Source organism: Lissotriton vulgaris, chromosome 10 (assembly GCF_964263255.1).
Source record: "Lissotriton vulgaris chromosome 10, aLisVul1.2, whole genome shotgun sequence".
Classification (NCBI taxonomy): domain Eukaryota; kingdom Metazoa; phylum Chordata; class Amphibia; order Caudata; family Salamandridae; genus Lissotriton; species Lissotriton vulgaris.
In genome coordinates this window covers 771173801-771187125 of record NC_141698.1, presented here as the reverse complement: position 1 = coordinate 771187125, position 13325 = coordinate 771173801, and the positions used below count along the sequence as shown (strand labels likewise).

At 48.2% G+C, this 13325-nt stretch overlaps 1 protein-coding gene across 5 annotated transcripts in view; it reads left to right on the top strand.

Annotated features, from left to right (window-relative positions):
• GSDME (gasdermin E) overlaps nt 1-13325 on the top strand; it is a 617497-nt gene that overhangs the window by 308376 nt on the left and 295796 nt on the right. For all 5 annotated transcript variants that reach the window (XR_015300706.1, XM_086941684.1, XM_086941686.1 and 2 more), the window contains exon 3: nt 3130-3322. Coding sequence is in view for 4 of the 5 variants with exons in the window: in XM_086941684.1 (XP_086797810.1) it covers nt 3130-3322 (193 nt within the window). In the remaining variant the exon portion in view is untranslated. The remainder of the gene's footprint in view (nt 1-3129; nt 3323-13325) is intronic.

Here is a 13325-nt window from a genome sequence, read left to right as displayed (position 1 = left end):
CATTGAATCCATCTTCTGTTGCATTTGTGACCTTCATGAGTTACCATTATGTTATCTGCAGTCAGCGTTCAGTTGCTTTCGTCTGAATCCATGGTAGGCTGCTGCTGTAGAAGAGAGGGGCATTATTAATGAGTCTGTATTCTTGTAGAACATATTACCAAATTGCATTGCCAAAGAACTCTGCAGCTCTTTTCTTCACATGGTGATGCAACAAGGTCTTTGCACACTCCAGTTCGGGGGTAGCTGCATGTAGAGCTAGGACCCACATTGCCAAAAGTGATTATCTGACTGGCGGTGCTTCACTGCATGTTGTTGTCGTCCACTGTGGTTTTGCAGTTGAGGTTCCTTCTCAACTCTACTGTTCCATTTCCTTTGAAACAAAGAGCAAATTGAGTTAGTTTAATTGCTGTTTTAGGGTGTATGTTCTTATCTATGTATATCCCTGTATGTTTGCATCCTATATTTGCAGACATTGTCCTATTATCCTTTCAAATTTTAAAGGGCTGCTTGTCTCTATGCCATTCCACAATGATATAGCTCTACATGTGAACTTGGCCTCGGTATGCCATTTATCATGGATAAATACTGATCCTGTGAAATTGAGTACTGACCTAACAGCGCAATCAGGGGGTAGATGTTTAGCTGAAAGTTACTTCATTCGGACATCAATATTAGTGCACAGAGGAGGAAAAATAAAACTGAAATACATAACTTGAAATAAGTGACTCTCGTAGTAGTAGTGGCAGGCTTTATTCCGGTTGCTTCTCCTGTTCTCCCCCCTCTTTTTACAGCGTGGTGTCCGAAGGGGTGGATGGCAAGGTCGGTGCCACACTGATGTCTGCTAAGTGGTACTAAGGTTTGTGGCCTTGGACTTTCACCTCAGTAGCTGGACTGTCAGTCACTGGAAAAATCAGTTGACTTTGCTGTCCTTCCAGGTGTGAATAAAGTTTTTTGTGTACACTAACATTCCCAATGGCAAGGGTGTCCTTTGCTCATCTGCCGGATGTGTGTTGGCGCACTTGTCAGCAGCTCGGGTAACCTGTTAAGAAAATAACTTTGCAGCTTTTGTTAGCTGTACCATATAAACAGTCATTTTAGTTTGTACAACTTCAGGTGCACTCTTAGTTTGCAACTTATGTCTAGTTGGAGGCACAAATGTACTTGTTAGTCTCCATGTCACTATCTAATGTGGGGTCAAATGGTGATCTGATCCTGGGTTGTTTCTGTGGGCGAACAGTGCTAGTCGGATATAGTACAACCAACCAGTTCTTTTTCAAGGTTACACACAGTTTACTTAGTTTGTTCTTGTGGAGGCCATTAAGGCACTTCACAATGCCATTGCTTTGGGGATGATATGCTCATGAGAGCCTGTGTGTTATGCCTAACAGGGGGGTGTATGTCATTGTCAGATCTGATCCCCTCTGGAATTCCTAATCGCAGTATCATCTCGCGGATCAGAAAATTAGTAGCAGACTTGGCATCACAGTGGACACAAGATCCAGCTTCGATCCATCTTGTGAATGGACAGACTACAACTATAATGTGGCGATAACGGTTGCATCTGTCAATCCTATCGATATTATCAATATGCAATTTCTTAAAGGGTCCTTGTAGTTGGCGATATTGTAGAAGCTTTTACCTTGAAGGTGGGATTTGGTGAATATTGCTGACACACGGAGGTGTGTAAGTACATTGTGATCATCTCATGTAAGTTGGGAACAAACCAGTCCTGACGCATTTGGAGGGACATATTGTCTCTGGCAGTGTGCGAAGGGAATTGTAGCTGGTTTAGGGCTAAACGTAGTAATGCTTGGGTCACGACAGGCTTCCCTGTGAATATCTTACTATATATTGAATCTGTTCCTGCCTGTGTGCATCCTCAAGCTTCCTACAACTGTTTCTCATGCTCTGGGGTACTTTCTTGTGTCTCTCTTAAGTGCAGGTGAGCTATCTCTGTGTAATGCTTGGAAGCATCCAGGGGGTCCAAAGGTGCCACTAGCTGATGCGTCAGTCGCCAATAAAACTGTGGCATGTGAATTGTTAAGAGGGCGTCTCACTGCGTCCTTGACATCAGTTGGGCATTGCTGTTGGATACAACGTTTTGGGCATTTGTGTGGACTGTGCACTTCAAGACTGTGTGTGGCTGTGCCAGGGCTTGCATCAGGTCTTCTAAGAGGGAGCAATGCATGACAGGCCATCCATCAAATTTGAGGAACTCCCATCTGCTCCAGCCCATAATGCTGGAGTGCACTGTTGTGATGACATAGGCTTAATATGGGTATATAGTCATTGTTTCTCCTTCCCCGTGTTTGAGGGCTGCCACCGATGCTACTAGCTCTGCAGCCTGGGATGAATAATGGGACCACAAAGTTATCTGCTCTGTTATCTGCAGTGTGTCTGAAGAGTCAAGGTGCATAACTGACCACTGCTGAGCCTGTGTCTTACTCCCGTGTCCTGATCTGCTGTGGAAGACCCATCCACAAAATATACAGCACTACCCGGAATAGGGTCTTCTTGTGCTTTGCTACACTCATCTGGAGTATATGTGATGCAGTCATGGGTATCATCGTCTGAATTTGTAATAGAGTGTACAAAGAAGAAGGCAGGGTTGACTGTATGGCACTAAATTGCATTGAGAGATTGTAATGATATTATTTCATAGCCTGATACTCTCTATGTTGTTAGTTTCATTTTGGCCTTCTGAATTATTGAAAACACTTCATGTTTTGCATACATTGTCTGAGGTGCACCCATAACAATGGTAGCACATTTCTCTATTGCAAAGGCTGCTGTGGCTAGCCCTTGTAATGACCTTTCATAACAGAATCAAGTAAGCCACTTAAGTAAGCAATTGGCTTGTGGCCTAGGAGATAATTTTTGGATGAGGATAGCGGTCATCATCCGGCCATTGAAGTGGTAAAAAAGAAACAGCTCTTTAGTCATAGTCTTCTTTTAAAATATGCATCATAAAAATACAAGAAATTGTTATTTCCCAAACAATCCTAAAACCACAGCACACAGAGATTGAAGAAAATTAAGTAACATTTTTCTGAGCCTTTTTGTAGCTGTCTATGTCTGTGTCTATAAAATGCAGTAGGAACATGCTGACCTTTTTTTGTCTATTTATAGTTGTTGTGGAGTCTGACTTTGTGAAATATGATGGAAGATTCGGAAATTGCGTAGGTGGGAGCATTGGAACTGAAGTTGGCCCTGTCGAGCTAAATACTGCCGGGAAAGGCTGTGTGCAAAGTCACACTTCCTTTGGAAGTCTTCGAAAACGTGAAGTAGACATCAACCAGCTCATGAAGGATGTCCAGCAAAGGTACCATGCATGTTTTTTTGTTTCCCTGGAAACATTTTCTTTCCTACACCTGCTCCATTGTGTCACTCAAGAGGACTAACAAGCAACGGTGGTCAATTTTCTGAAGGCTTGCAGTGTAGGGCTTCGTCTGAGGCTGAGGGGGAGTTCATTCCAGGTCTTGGCCATGATGTAGGAGAATGATCTGCCATATGCTTTGGGATGGCACCAGAATTCAGGGATATTGGAGCACAATCCTTCTCATCATTTATCGGGTTACAGTTATCCTAGGCATAAGGCATATCAAGGTGGGAGGCGGGAGTCCTGGGCATTTGCACATAATCACATAAACGTACAACAGTGCCGCAGTTCCTGGACTTGGCTCTTATCCTAGCCAAGAAACTTGTCACGACTCACTGGAAGCTCCCCATACCTCCCAGCCGAGAGCTCTGGTAGAGTACCTTTACACTGTCACTGTCTTTGCCTCCCGCGTTGAAGTGGGGGAGGACTTGCTGCTGGCGAGATTACTCAGTTTCGTTTGCCGCCCTGCGGCGGCCGATTAAAGAGCCGGGGGCATTGCCGCCCCGAAAAAGTAGGTGACAGCAGTCATGGCTGGCATGACTCTCTGGTGGGGTGTCACGCGGGATAGGGGGATTTAATAAAAAAAAAAACTTACCTTCCCGGGTCCCGTGCCGTCTCTGCTCCTGGCCGGGTCCATGGAACAGGAAGCAGGCAGCCTCTCTCCCCTTCCCAAATCCGATCACAACGCTGCAATGGCGGCATTCTGATTGGTGGGGACAGTGCCCAGCCAGGCACCTATGGGGAGGCCATTTTCTCCATATAGGCCTCATGTAGAGTACATGGTGAAAAGGGAGAGTGCGCTTGACTGGTTTGGTCGATCCCTGAGGGCGACGAAACAGTCATGGCTTACAGCATTGGGCTAGCCACTCCTCAACTGACCTCCAGCAGACCCGCCCACCCCTGACCAAACCCTTCTGCTTTCTCATAGTGCGAGAAGCAGAAACATACAATGGTAGTTTTACAATTTTATGTTTCTGCTTCTCGCACTGCGAGAAAGCAGTGGGGCGACGCTCCTCTGCCCTAATGGGGGAGGCGCCCCAGAGTGACAGTGGGGGGAGGCCACGGCCCCCAAATTCGTGTCGCCCAGGCCGGAACTCCCCCACCTCCCCTTACTACGCCCCTGCGAGAGCTGAGGCTGTGGCCCTGCACCAGAAGGAGGCCAGAGTCCTAAGATGTCGCCCGATGGCTCATGGTTGGGAGACTTTACTCTCGCAATTACGTGATGCTCCCTCAGATTCCCAGGGATCCTCGGATACGTACTCAGCCTTTTCCTCCGGGCTGCATAGAGAAGGTCTCTACCATCCAGAGGACCTAGGCCATGTTCCCATTCATTGCCGGAGCCTTTGCTCCCTATCTTGCACACAAAAGAGAACGTGGACGGAGAGACATCGCTCCCTCCCCTGCTAGGCTACCGGTGGCCCAGAGCTTAGATTCTGATTCTTTATGTCCCAGCCCTCCCCGTGCCCCTGGATACCAATTCACCCCCAGACAATGTGTGGTTGTAAAGAGGAATGAGTCTAATTCATTGTTTGTTATTAGAAAGAGGTAGTTCAAAAGTGGAACGGTGCCTATGTAACTTTACGATTTGGCCAAACCTATTATAACCTTAAATCCTTACCGTACACATTTAAAAAATGCATACATTTGTTTAAAAAAAATTATAGATATATACTCCAACGGTATTTATTTTATAACACAGCAGTCAGACTACTCCTAAACCTTCATTTTGTAGAAAAAAACTACTGGTCTACCAGTCTAGTTTGCACCGTCTGCCTGTGGCTAGACGCATCACTCAATGAGCCACTTACGGTACTGGATCTCTGTTTCTCTGTTCCGTCAACATAAACTCTGTCCCTATACTGACACCACTGTCGACATTTCTAGTAGTATGGGTCAACCCCTTTGAATTTAGGAGAACTTTTAAAACCTGGCTATTTCCCATAGTGCAATATCTATGAGCAAGGTCACTCCTAAGAACATTTCATGATGTGCTCGGATTGGAGCAGGTTTCCAATCCCCTAGCAATTTTTCCTCTCTGCAAACTCATCCCCTTGCAACCGTATCAGTAGAAAGGTCTCCAAGTAACACAATTACAATCAAAGACATTGCAATCTCATCTGGGTTTGAAGTGCTAAATATATAAAACAATACACTCTAGAAGCTGTATTTTAGGAATATAACTCACATTAATTTTCAGGGATGCAAAGCAGCTCTTTGGATTTTATGACCTTGTACTGAAGCATACCAAATCAAGATGCGTACTATATAAATCAAATAATTTTGCCATTCGATAAAATATAATCTCAACAAACACAAAGCTGAGGTTTGCTATCGCTGCACTCCTGTGTGCAGAAATGTTCAAGCACTTTAAAATCTGCCTCCGCTTTTTGCACACTTCACGTTGTGGACATAGATGCTCCTCAAAAAGCCTTTCAGAAAGAATAATTATTTTTGATTGAGTAGTAATATGTATATAGTACAAATGCTTGCATCTATTCAGGAATTCGGATTTGAGGAGAGGGTTATGTACTTTTATTCAAAATACACACCATTTTGTGAAATATGTATAGAAACAGTATGATGTCACCATCCCACTACAACTGTGCTGTCGATAAACCTCTTCTCAAGTCACTTTACCAATGTCCTTCATTTAACCATCTCACCAACCATATTGTAACTCAATTATTTATATTATTTCTGTTGTTCTGTGATTCTTCAATGTTGGAACATTTTATCATAGTAGGTTACTTCATGCCAGGTAACATTTCCCTCAATGATGCTTGGGGAATGTTTTATTTTTTCGTATTTTACTTTTCCCCCTCACTTTTGCTGTCCCTTTTTTAGTGTCTGGCTACAGAAAGCTGTATCTGTAGCTGCTGATAATGCTAATGATTTCCATACTATCAGAGCCATAGCATATCACAGATGTTTACATTGTGCAAAACATTATATCACAGGTGAAGTGGTTACAGCTTCTTACTGCTTCACAATTTCAAATGCATAGCATAATAACGCAAGCCTGTGCCTACTTTGTGTATTACATGCGTCAGAAGTATTGGCTTTGTCCAGTGCTTGCTTTTTCCAGTCGTTGCTAACATCGGAAAAGTAAGCAACACATGATTTTTAGAGAGGGTGCCATCTGTCAGGCCTTCCCCTTTCAGGTGAGTTCATCAGCTAAATGCTTGTCGTGTGTTGAGGGAAATCATAGCAATGACGGCTGTGCCTTCTGCAATATGTCTACAGTGAGACCACTGGAAAAGAGTCATGCATGTTTACCCTTTCATTGGAAGGAGGGACAAGTCCTTAAGTTCTGCATGGTGCCTGGAACATTTAAGCCCAGAAAATCACCTGTATTGCTGACGTCTGCCTCTAGAAATGTAACCCACCTCTTTTCCTCATGTTACCTTCTAAACCAAGCTCCGCTTGCTTGGTACACCTTAGCCATGTTGATCTTGGCACTGATAAGAAAGGTGAGGTACCGACGATTTAATCCTCCTGTGCATAGGGCCATTCTCACACAGAGGGTTTCAAACAAGGAAGTGTTTTGCATGTGGTGAACCATCGATAGTAAGGCATTCAGTGGCTCAGACCGTGTATTCCTTAATTTCCTTTGAAGGTTTGTAGCCTGCCACACTTGTGCGCTCAACCTTGACACTATTAAAGCTTTGGAAGTCCTGGGCCATCAACAATGGGTCCTCCTCTGTACAGTTCATTGTTCATAATCCTCAGTGATTTTCGTATCCATTAATCCTCAAAATCTTCTCCATGTTCGTTCTAGGGTTTGTGTACAGTCATTGGTGGCCTATGGGACCTAGTGCCTGTATTATGGCTAATCCCATATTAGTGGCGGTGCCTTTAGTGATCATTATATATAATAGGCATAATTCGGGCCTACGGATACCATAAACCTTTCATTCACATTTATTTAGCCCACATAAACTATTTAAATCCTAGCCGGAGGAGTCTTACCAGACCTGTCGGTGCACAACCTGGCAGCTACCAACATTGCTTGCTGCCAGACTACCTCAGTAGAGCTCTGATAGTTGTCTTAGATATATACGTTTTTCTACCAGGAGGGCACAGCAAGACAAGTCTACTCCAAGGAAGGACTCCCTGGCACTGGTATCGCACTGGTATCGTAGCGCTTCACTGCTCTTGGCTGCCATCACGTTATTTGCTCTGCTGATATCGTAGCGCTTCACTGCTCTTGGCTGCCATTACGTTATTGTGCTCTGCTCCCTCTGATAGCGTTCTTAATCATTAAAAATCTAATAGTGCCTGAGTAGTAGCTTAGCGCTATAGCGCATAGCCCACTTTGCATATTTTGATTGGTGATTGACTATCTCGTAGCGCTTACTGCAAAGCTCGCATTGTTTACATTACCAGAGCCCTGCTTGTGCTGTTTCGCTTTTGTTTTTGGCTGCCACCATTTTGTTGTTCTGCCTCCCAGCCCCTCTCTCCACCCCGCTCCCGCCTCCCAGCTGACCCGCCCTCGCTCCGCCCCCCCACTATCCATTTATGTCAGAACAGCCTACGCGCAGCGTTCTCGCGCAGCGGACATCGCCCCATGCGCACCAAAGGTAAGCCCGTCTACGCCTGTCCGCGCCTGGACTGTGCCCAGCGCCAAAACCCCTAGCCCTCGCAAAATCCACTCCACTCGCATAACATATGACGCCTCAACCCTCTCAACACTTAACCCCGGCCGACTCCCTATCTGCTTCCAAGCCGCCCCAGGACACACCCATGAACCCTTCACCTGCTACTCGTGAAGTAGTGTGGCTCACTGGTTAGAGGCGGCAGACCCGAGAGCAGAGGACTGCCCGGGACCAGGGTTCGATTCCCGGCGCGGCAGGTTTCTGGACCAGGGTCAGCGGACTCGATAATTCTCTCGCCTCGGTGCCCACTCTGATCAGCGTTCACACTCGGCAACTCTGGGCATTAGCTTGCCTCATCTTCACTAACGGCCCCACCAGACCGCCGGGGATGCCTGGTCTCACCCTGGAGATACCCATTAAGGGACCATCTCTCAGGGAAGCCAGGAAGGGTTTCGCAGCGGTCGAAGCGCCTTGGGACTCTCCGGGTAAGTAGTGCGCTATATAAATGCCTATACATTTACATTTACATACATACTCCTGCAAGTTCGACTGCATCAGGACCCACACCAAATACACAAACTCCAAACAGATCTCCGACACTAACCACCTGAAGTGCATCCTGTTCAACACCCGCTCGGTTCACAGACACGCCATTGACCTTTGGAACCTACTCGACACCACATCGCCGGACGTTGCCTTTCTAACAGAAACCTGGATGAACGCCTCATCAGCACCCGACATCGCCATAGCCATCCCCGACGGCTACAAGATCATCCGAAAGGACCGCATCAACCAGACTGGAGGAGGCATCGCAATCGTCCACAAGAACACCATCCGCATCACGACCAGTTCCAACGAAAACCTCGCTGCCGCCGAACACCTTCACTTCCAGATCCACACCGACCCCAAGACCACACTCAGAGGCACCCTCATCTACAGGCCACCAGGACCCCGCACACAATTCAGCGAAGACATCACTGACTTCATCAGCCCACACGCCCTCCCCTCCGAGGACTATATTCTACTGGGAGACCTCAACTTCCACCTGGAAAAGAACAACGACAGCAACACTACCACCCTTCTGGACAACCTCGCCAATCTCGGACTCAGACAACTTGTCAACCCCCCCACCCACTATGCCGGGCACACGCTCGACCCAATCTTCACCTCCAGCAAGCACATCTCCTTCAATCACACCACTGCTCTCCATTGGACAAACCACAGCTGCGTCCACTTAAACTACAAAAAGACTACGACCCACAACCACCCTCAACCAATTCCCAGCAGAAACTGGAACAAAATTACCACCGACCAACTCTTCACATCGCTTCTCCAAAACCCTCCTGCAAAATCATCGGACCCAAACCTCGCAGCCACCAACCTCACACAATGGATCACCCACAGTGCTGACGATATAGCACCCTTGAAAAAACATCATATCAAACAAGGTATCAAAAATTTCCCCTGGTTCAACGATGACCTTAAGAAATCCAAGAAGTTCTGTCGCACCCTCGAGAAAGACTGGAGAAAAAACCCAACCACTGACAACCTGACCACCTTCAAGAACGCCACCCGCAAACACCACCAACTGATCCGCTCCACCAAGAAATCAGCATTCAAGGATCGACTCAACAACAACGCCCACAACAGCAAGGAACCATTCAACATCGTCAAAGAATTTACCAACCCCACCGCCGGCACCAACAACATCACTCCCTCCCAAGACCTCTGCGATTCCCTAGCCTCATTCTTCCACAACAAAATCGCTGACATACATAACAGCTTTGAAAATCAGTCCAGATACCAGTCCACCCCACCCACCTCTGAACTAAAACCCCCCTCCAACAACCTTTGCGCCTGGAACCCAATCACCACTGAAGACACCGTACGCCTGATGAACTCCATCCACTCTGGATCGCCTACCGACCCTTGTCCCCACCACATTTTCAACAAAGCAGACTCCATTATCGCACCCCATCTCCAAGACGTCATCAACTGCTCCCTCAACTCCGCTACCTTCCCGGAAAGCTGGAAACATGCCGAACTCAGCGCCCTCCTGAAGAAACCCACAGCAGACCCCACTGAACTTAAGAACTACCGCCCCATCTCGCTCCTCCCATTCCCTCCCTGCCAAAGTCATTGAGAAAGCCGTCAACAGTCAGCTCGCCGCCTTCCTCGAATCCAACAAATCCCTTGACCCTTCACAGTCCACCTTCCGAACCAAACACAGCACCGAGACCGCCCTCATCGCGGCAACAGATGACATTCGAACTCTACTGGACAACGGAGAAACAGCTGCCCTCATCCTACTTGACCTCTCAGCAGCCTTCGACACAGTCTGTCATAGCACCCTTATACAATGCCTCAGCAACGTAGGAATACAAGGAAAAGCACTGGACTGGATCATCTCGTTCCTCGCCGGAAGGACCCAGAGAGTCCGCCTTCCCCCTTTTAGATCAGGGGCCACCGAAGTCATCTGCGGCGTTCCACAAGGATCATCACTCAGTCCCACCCTCTTCAACGTATACATGAGTCCCCTCGCATCCATCGCGCGCCAACACAACCTTAACATCATCTCCTACGCAGACGACACCCAGCTGATCCTCTCCCTCACCAAAGACCCAAACACCGCCAAAACCAATCTACACGAAGGGATGAAAGAAGTAGCCGAGTGGATGAAGAACAGCCGTCTAATACTGAACTCGGACAAAACGGAAGTCCTCATCTTAGGTCCATCCCCCTCCGCTTGGGACGACTCATGGTGGCCACCGGCCCTAGGAAACGCACCCATACCTACGGACCACGCACGTAACCTGGGCTTCATCCTGGACTCCTCCCTCTCGATGACCAGACAAGTCACCGCCGTCTCATCATCATGTTTCAACATCCTACATATGCTCAAAAAAATCTTCCGTTGGATCCCCACCGAAACAAGAAAGACGGTCACCCACGCACTGGTCACAAGCCGACTGGACTACGGAAACACCCTTTACGCCGGAACCACAGCCAAACTACAGAAAAAACTCCAACGCATCCAAAACGCCTCAGCCAGAATCATACTAGACATCCCCCGCCAAGCTCACATTTCCAGTCACCTGAAAGACCTCCACTGGCTCCCCGTTAACAAGAGAATAATGTTCCGTCTCCTCACCCATGCACACAAAGCCCTCTACAACCTAGGACCCGAATGCCTCAACACGCGCCTGTCCTTTTACACCCCCACCCGCCAACTACGATCGTCCAATCAAGCCCTCGCCGCAATTCCATGCATCCATAGTTCCACCATGGGGGGAAGATCCTTCTCCTACTTAGCGGCCAAAACCTGGAATTCTCTCCCCACCCACCTCCGCCTTACACAGAACAACCTCTCCTTCAGAAAACCACTAAAAACTTGGATATTCGATAAGTAAAGTACCCCCCTCCCTCAAGCGCCTTGAGACTCTCTGGGTGAGTAGTGCGCTATACAAATGCTGAACTTGAACTTGAACTTATGACATGACTTGCAACAAGTTGTACAGCCTTCACTTTGGATGTGGTCTTTCGAAAGACTCTACTGCAATTTACAAATTGTGAACCTTTTCTTTGGTGAAAGTGATTCTATGTCAGGACCGGAGGCTCCGTTTATGCTATATCTTTCTTCACTTTATTCTATTAATTTCTCCACAGCAGCGAAAAAATCAATACATAATATTTCCTTTTCCATGGAACATATTCAACTTCCTTTTCCATGGAAACAAAGCAAAGTTCAAATACGCTTAAACGGACTACAACTCCCATGAATCCATCACGTAACACCAGTCCACAGTCCTTCCTTAGTGTCTGAACTTCCTAGAAAGGTCCTTCACCCTGGTTGTCCCTCCTCTTTCTTCGCTGCTCCGCAGCAACAGCTAAGTCACCTTTTTGTTCTAATGCTTTTGGGCTGTTTTTATCCTTATTGTTACTTGGGTGCTTCAAAATTGTTTATGCGGTGGTTGGCGGGTCTCTGCCTCGCCTTGTTGGGGGCTCTGCTTGTATTGTGGGTTTTTTCTTTGACAGATTCACCGGCCGCGGGAGTGCTCCGCTCCTTTCGCGACTATCCCCAGTGAGTGCGGTCTCCTCTGGTGGCCGCTAGGGGGAGTTCCCGGGTCTCGTTGGTCTCCACGGCGCGTCTCCTCAGAGCGAGAGAGACGTGTCGCAAGACACACGCCCTGAGAGCCTTGTTCCCCTGCCACCATACCGTAACGCGGGGACAAGGTGGCCAAGTTCGTGGCGGGTCGCCTCCGCAAGCCTCTGGAGAAGGAAGTAAGGGGCTGTTTGCGGGCTGAGTGTCCTCGCCCCACCTTGGAAGGGAAGGTGGCCTGTACACCAGAGCTTGACTCCAAGATGGCCACCTTCCTGGCCAAGTGTATGAAGGATCCCCGCAAGGTTATAGATCGGTCCTGGCGATCCTGCCAGGACAAGCACCTTGACGCAGTGGGGCCCATGATGAAAATATTGCATATGGCGAAGGAGGCGAAGGTGTCAGGCTCCGTCATATCCCCGGACGTCCTCTCGAATTGGGCACAGCGGGCGATTATCTTCTTAGGTAATGCCAACTGTGCCCTCTGGACTGAACGGAGACGCTCGCTCCTCATTAAGCTGGACCCCAAGTTAGGTGACCTGGCTTGTTCAGAGGCCGGGACGGTTGCGCAAGGGGGCCTCTTCAGAGACCCCTTTGTGAAGGAGCTGAGCAAGTTTGTAGCCACCTTCACGAGTTTGAACAAGGCCCAGTCCAACATCAAAAGGGTCTTCTAGAACCGTTTTTCCATCGGGGCCGGTCGTGGCAGGGGCCGCGCGACCGGCCGTGGCCAGCAATCCAATCCCGATAGGGGATAAGGCTCCAGGCGGGGGCAGTACAGCACTTCCGCCAATTATACCAACTTCTATTTGACCAGGGGACAGAAGTTCCGTGGCCGTGGAGGATAACGGAACAACGCAGGCAGACCTGCAACCGGCGGTAAGTCAGTATTGGGGGTCGGCTAGCATCCTTTCAGGAGGCATGGCGGGCGGTCACAACTGATGCCTGGGTCTTGCAAACAATCCAGGGGTTTCACATCGAGTTTTATGATTCACCCTACCAAAGGAGTCTTCCTCAGCCTATCTCATTCTCAGAGGCAGACACCCGTCTGGTCGACGAGGAGGTCTCCGAACTGCTGCGCAAAGGGGCCATCTGTCGGTCGGTTCTGCATTTCCGGGGGTTTTTGAGCAATATCTTCCTCATGGAGAAGACCGACGGGGGGAGGCGTCCGGTGATCAACTTGAAGGAGTTCAATGGATGGTTGGTGTACTGGCATTTCAAAATGGAGGGGATTCACCTCCTCCGGGATGTTCTC